The sequence below is a fragment of the Hemiscyllium ocellatum genome, chromosome 34, assembly GCF_020745735.1.
Source record: "Hemiscyllium ocellatum isolate sHemOce1 chromosome 34, sHemOce1.pat.X.cur, whole genome shotgun sequence".
NCBI classification, from domain to species: Eukaryota; Metazoa; Chordata; class Chondrichthyes; order Orectolobiformes; family Hemiscylliidae; genus Hemiscyllium; species Hemiscyllium ocellatum.
Genome location: NC_083434.1, coordinates 14,206,466 through 14,212,465, shown reverse-complemented (window position 1 = coordinate 14,212,465; position 6,000 = coordinate 14,206,466). Strand labels below are relative to the sequence as shown.

Genomic DNA, 6,000 nt, shown 5'->3' with positions numbered 1-6,000 from the left:
GCTTGCTGGGGCTAGAACTGTTTTGCTCAAAAGGTTTTAATATTCGTGTAAAAGACCCTCCCCCCCTATCCCCATACTCAATTGTGAAGGAGCGTATTCACTCTTTTGTTGTAGTTTGTGTTGGGGGTGGGGAGCTAGAGGCGACAAGAGGAGTTTGGTTTTGCCTGTTCGAGGTGGGGGTTGGGTTCATGATAATGATTGAAACAAATGTATCCTTATAAATCAAACACAACAACTCCTGGTACATGTGCAGCGTTTTAAAGCATACGTATGATATTTTTCCCCCTCAGCAAGACGATTGTAAAAGTGAGCTGCTGTTTCAATTTCTAAAGCAGTTATGTCGCATTCACTTGCTGTAGTCCACTGAAACCCTTGCGGCCCCCGTAGCGCTCACTATATTGTGCAGCTTTGTGAATAGCCCCATATCCAGTTGCAGTGCACAGACCACACGTTGTTGAGACGGCATTACCTCTTTCTGGTCCAGACTATACAACCTCCCCGCCCCCACCTCCTCCCCCGCCCGTCTAATCGCGGACTTCCTGGGAAAAATCAGGCAGTGTTCATCCTGAAGTGAGTATTTAAATTACAGGATTTAAGGAGCTCCGGATGGGAAAGTAACCCCCGAATGCCTCTAACTAAACTCCCGTCTTGGATCTTAACCCCCTCGGCTTCACATCTGCTTCAAAGGAGAAAGGCGTTGGGACTCAGAAACGGAAGGCAGATTATGTGAGTGAGACATGGCGGACATTTCTTTTTGGAAAAAAAGCTTTTCCTGAACTATCGTATGTAAGCTCACGTTTTGCATCTCCTGGTTAAGAATCTCATCTCTAATTTTAAATGTTCCCATCTCAAACAACTCTTCTCTATGCCACAGGAGTTAAAGACACCACTCAGACAACATAGAGAGATGCGTGGCATGTTTATTTAGAAATTGACAAGAATAAAGTGAAAATTAACATTTTTACTGACTTTTTTTGTCTCCCCCTCGCATACATAAAAACATAGACAGTGCTTTCGTGTTGGGATTTTAGAACTTATTTGCTAGCTCGTAATTTTCAGTGTTTGGAATAATGTTTTGGATGTTTTAGTTACGTTTGGTGCGTAGACACGTCTAGTGTACGTAAACTAGTTTTTTAGTAGATTGGCGCTCAATCTCCTTCCCCCGTTCTCTTTTGTAGTAAAACAGGGACTCGGTGATTAGGGTTCAGTTCCAGCTGATTTTATTTCCTTCTCTCAGAAAAAAAAGACTATTTACAAGAGTATATCAACAATCTGACAGGCAGTGACTTGACACGATTAGCTGGCATGACCTTCAAAAAAAATTGTTGAGGCATGATCATCTGACAGACTATACACAGTATATTGCACAGGATGGACGAAAAATTTAAAAATAATTAAAATAAAAGATTTTTTAAGAACCCCTAACAATCGGGCAGCCACCAAGAATTTTTTTTGTTTTCGCGGTAGCTACCTTAGTGCCTGTCACGGTAGTTTGGACACAGAAGAAACACACAGACCTTGTGTTTTTTTATATAATACAGATTTAAATGTACAAAGGTGTTCTCACTTCTCTTGCAAACCCCTCTCCCATCAAAATAAAACACAACAGCTAAACCTGATTTCGGAATTATATATGCTAGCTTCATGCCAAAACAATATATTCAGCCGACAAGTTAATAATAATTATCATTATTACAGCATGAGAAACGCAGCATAGTGTCGCGGACTCAAATCAACATCTTACATCCAGTAGTTGAGCGCTATTTAAGGAGCGCCAAATAATTGGTGCGAAGTTGCAGCATCCTTTTTTCTTTGTGTTGGTGCTCAACTTCAGAAGGATCGTAACAATTACAAAATCACTGTTCACCTACTCCCCTTAATATTTTGCTACTATTTATATATACGTGGAAGATGACTGCAGCTATTAGAAATTGTGAAAGGAAGCTTTAATGGTCATCTGTTTTTGGGTAAAAGAATGGGTTCCCATTTTAAATACTATCAAGTTGGCATTTTTTTAAAGGCTACAGTGGGCGGGAAGGGACAGTGTAGGTTTTAACATCAAATATAGTCCCAACATAAAGGTAACCGCAGCCTACAAAACCTGCACATTGAAGTGTAAACATGTGGAATAAAAAAAGAGGCATCGCTCTGGCATCGACCTCTTTGTTCATAATCAGGAAATCCAAACAGCAATAAACACCGATTAACACCCCCTTTATATTTTTTACAAAAATACACTGAGAAAATAATCAAACGTCTCATCTTTCTCTGTCTTTTTTTTAAAAGTGTCAAAGTCTACATTTAAATATAAAATTAAAAGTTTAACTCTAGCCCTTCAGTGAAGGAGATAAAACGGTGCAGGTAATTAACAGGCCTACGAAAAAAAAGTCAAAATGTTTGGCCAGTATAAATACATCCATATAAAATGGTTTCTGGTTGCATTTACAAGGGAAACAAAACAAACGAGGATGAAACATCGGTGATAAGAAGTTCATGTTTGTTGTAAATTGTTGTGGAACATGGAACTTTTAAGGAATTTTGGTCCAGAAAATATAGTCCAGCGCAGATTGGAGTAGGGTTAGTGATAAGGGGTAAAAGAGCTGGTGACTTGGTAGGAATCATACACAGCGCCATCTATCTGATTTGATTCGCCCTAACGCTAGTTAAGTGTTCAAGTCTGTACAGAATCTGGAACGATACAGCGCAACATGGTATGAACCCAGCGAAATACAGTAATCCATCGCCACCATTCTTCTCATGAAAAACTCTCTTCGCGTGTAGATCTCCTGACTTCGCGTGTTTGTCTCTACCAATATAATTTGATTTGGCGATTTCATTTAACCCCACAGCTTTCAACCTTCTGTCTTAATGCGAAGCCCACGTTCCCTCCCGTACGTGCAAATCAATTTCAGGTTTTCCTTTTCAGTCCAGACTCGAGACTGGGCATTTTATTTTCAATGGAATCTCAGTCGCTCCTCAAACACGTCGGCACATTTTCTTACATTTTGCTGAAGACTTGCGATCAAACGTTAGAATCACGCAATTTTGCAGCAGTTGGATCACAATTATTTTATTTCACGATCCCTTTTTCTCCCCCTCCAAGATAAAACAGCAACAGTCCGCTTCTTTCACTTGTCGCTTTCTAATACGTGAACACTAGGTTTGAAATACTCGACTCCAACCAGTCGCCTGAAATCATTTCGCTCACCTCTGGCGTGCAGTAGTCTGGGAACTCAAAGTGAGACGCAGACTCCTGCTCAAAATTAAACTCCAGATCTCGATCCAGGGACGAACTCAAGTTGCCCAGAGTCATGCTCTCGAAAGTGGGGCTGGAACTAAGGTCCATGAGGTCGTCCTCAAATTCTTCGTCGGAAGACGAGGCCATAGACGAAGACGAGCTGGAGTGGGAGGTGGAGGGGGTCGGTGAGATGGATCGCAAATTGCCAGGGTGCTTGCGCTGGTCGACGGGTGAATCTGGGACCCGCACCCTGGTCCCACCTACCAGATCTTCGTAGAAACTGACCGGGTCGCTGGGCTCGGCTGAAGAACTGAGGGTCGGGCTGGCTGGCACGGCGGCTGGAGAGGTAGTGCCCTGGCCCCTGAACGACCGCCTCTCTTTCAGTTTCTTATCTACAAGGTGCTTGGAAGCGGGGCTCGTCCGCGCTTTGTAAACCGAGTGTTGGTTGGTAGTGTTTATACTTGTAGTGCCTGACTGCGAATGCTGGTGAATGATCGGAGACTTGCTGAGCGCACCCAGGATGATCTTGTGCGTTTTGCTAGGTTTGCTAATGCTACTATTGCTGCAACTGCTCTTTTTAGCTGAGGGTTTAGTGTTGATCTTTTCGCCTTTCTCTCCGGGTTTGCTGCTGGCACTTTTTGCCTTCTTTCTCGGTCTGTATTTATAATCTGGATAGTCCGCCATGTGCTTCAGTCGCAGTCTTTCGGCTTCACGGATAAAAGGGATCTTATCACTGTCTTTCAGTAACTTCCAACGCTTCCCCAAGCGCTTCGAGATCTCAGCGTTGTGCATGTCCGGCGACTGCTCCATGATTTTCCTTCTCTCGATCTGCGACCACACCATAAACGCATTCATGGGTCTCTTGATGTGCCCACTGGCGGTCTTACACCAGCTCGGCTCGTCCGTCTTCTCCCCATCCGATGCCACTGAGTCCGCCGCGGGTGAACAAGCTATGCCCAGATCGGAAGAGCCGGAGTCGGTCGACTCTCCGGCGAGCACTGCTTCCGTGTTCTCTGCGTTGTTCGTTTGCTGCACCATGCTTTCTCTCTTTTTTTTGTTTATATATATATAGAGGGCACTGAGGGGTAAAGAAAAAGGCTTTTTTATACTGTAGCAGTTTGGTTGGCTTGTACTTTTGTTCCCTGTTATCACAGAGGCTGCTGTGCTTTGAAAAAAAAAGCTGCTCCTCGCGTTCGCAGAGAAGAACCTAGTTTCTTGTATAAAATGTGTATGTACTTTGGCACAACCTTCCTCCCCCTCTGACCATGCGGGAAGACTGTGTTATATAAAAAACTTGTGTCTGCTGCTTAAACCAGACTCGAACTCGCTTCCCCTTCTTATCCAGTCCCAGGCATTGTGACGTCCGGTTAAAGGTGTCCCGGTCCCAGCCAATCAGGGGCCGCCGCTCTCTCGGATCGCGTCTGTTTCCAACGCTTCCAGCGGCCTACCCCGCCCCCGCGCACGCTCATTGGCTGGTGCCCTCGCGGCGCGTGCAATGAGAAGCGCCGTGGCTGACCTCATTCGAGTTTACACTAACAACTTAAAGGGGGCACGGCTGCAAAATGCACTCCCCCCACCCCCACCCCCTCCCTCAGTCTTCCCTCCCTCTCTCCCTCCCCGCTGGCATTACATTAAAGCTGCATTATGCCTTTTTCCTCTCCCCCAGACTGGCATTTGTCCGTCCTACCGACTCAGGCACGAATCAGCCACAAGCTGGATTCCTTTTTTTGTGTGTGTTATATTTTAACACGCACACACAAGAGTTTTCTACCTGGATGTCTCTCTCGCTTTCTCGCACACTTAAATACACCCCAGTCGGCTGATGTTAAGTTTCAGGCAATTGACACGATACTGTGTCTGAGTTGCTATGCTGCAGTTTCGCGTGAGCGAATGCCAGACGCTGAAACTGATTCACAAAACACTGCTGAGGGAGACTTGCCATTATCTCTCTATGCCTGCGTGTATGTCTCCCGTTTTGATCATAATCGATTGCGAGCCCGTTCAGTCACTCTTTGTACAAGATTCATTTCTGCAGTCCAGTATTATATAGTATGAAACATCCTGAGCGCGTTGGCTTAGACATCTGTGGATTGATCCATCTCCGCCGTTCCGTATAAGTGGAGAAACACTGGCAGTAACATTACAAGCACATCATGTGGGCTGGGCATGGTAGAAGGGGCTGGTCAAATGCATTCGGGTGACGACCACCTTTTACCGTATTGACAGTTGCAAGATTAAACTAAGGTACATGTGGTATGAATATATATTCGGTAGAAACGAATATATATATACACACACACACAGATACACATACTGGTTTCTTTCATCGCACCATCGAAAATAATAAATATGCCGAATTCTTTCTCGTAAAAATATGCTTATGGCTCCCGATAAACGAACCAATTTGGATTCAGATTCTGATCCAAACAGAAGCCTATGTGTTATCCAGATGCATAACTTACTCTAGAAGTTACATATGTCGAGCTACATTAACTAAGGTTTCAACTTGTTTGTATATAAGCACAGGCACGTTAAAAAATTGAATCGAGAATGTGCTACATTGAGATTGTACATATCTTTGAACACTTAAGTTGCGTTGACTCCAATATACAACGCTAGGTGGCGGCACTGTGACTATATAGTAATCAGGCAGTCGTGGTTATTTTGGGGAGGGAAAATAAGGTGAGTGAGCGATGCTTTTTGTGTTGCTTTGTGAAACCCAAAAGACAAAAAAAGTAGCGTCTTCTGGATTTTCCCAATTT

The 6,000-nt window shown here is 44.1% G+C and overlaps 1 protein-coding gene and 1 long non-coding RNA gene across 2 annotated transcripts in view; one reads left to right on the top strand and one right to left on the bottom strand.

Moving 5' to 3' along the window:
• The first annotated feature begins 469 nt into the window (after positions 1-469).
• Positions 470-6,000, top strand: part of LOC132832346 (uncharacterized) — a 112,099-nt gene continuing 106,568 nt past the window's right edge. Inside the window, exon 1 of the long non-coding RNA XR_009646935.1 lies at positions 470-726. This is a non-coding gene — a long non-coding RNA (uncharacterized LOC132832346). The remainder of the gene's footprint in view (positions 727-6,000) is intronic.
• Positions 901-4,707, bottom strand: sox4b (SRY-box transcription factor 4b). The gene has a single exon (XM_060850276.1). It carries the CDS (start codon positions 4,274-4,276, stop codon positions 3,143-3,145), a length of 1,134 nt encoding a protein of 377 aa, XP_060706259.1. The 5' UTR covers positions 4,277-4,707; the 3' UTR covers positions 901-3,142.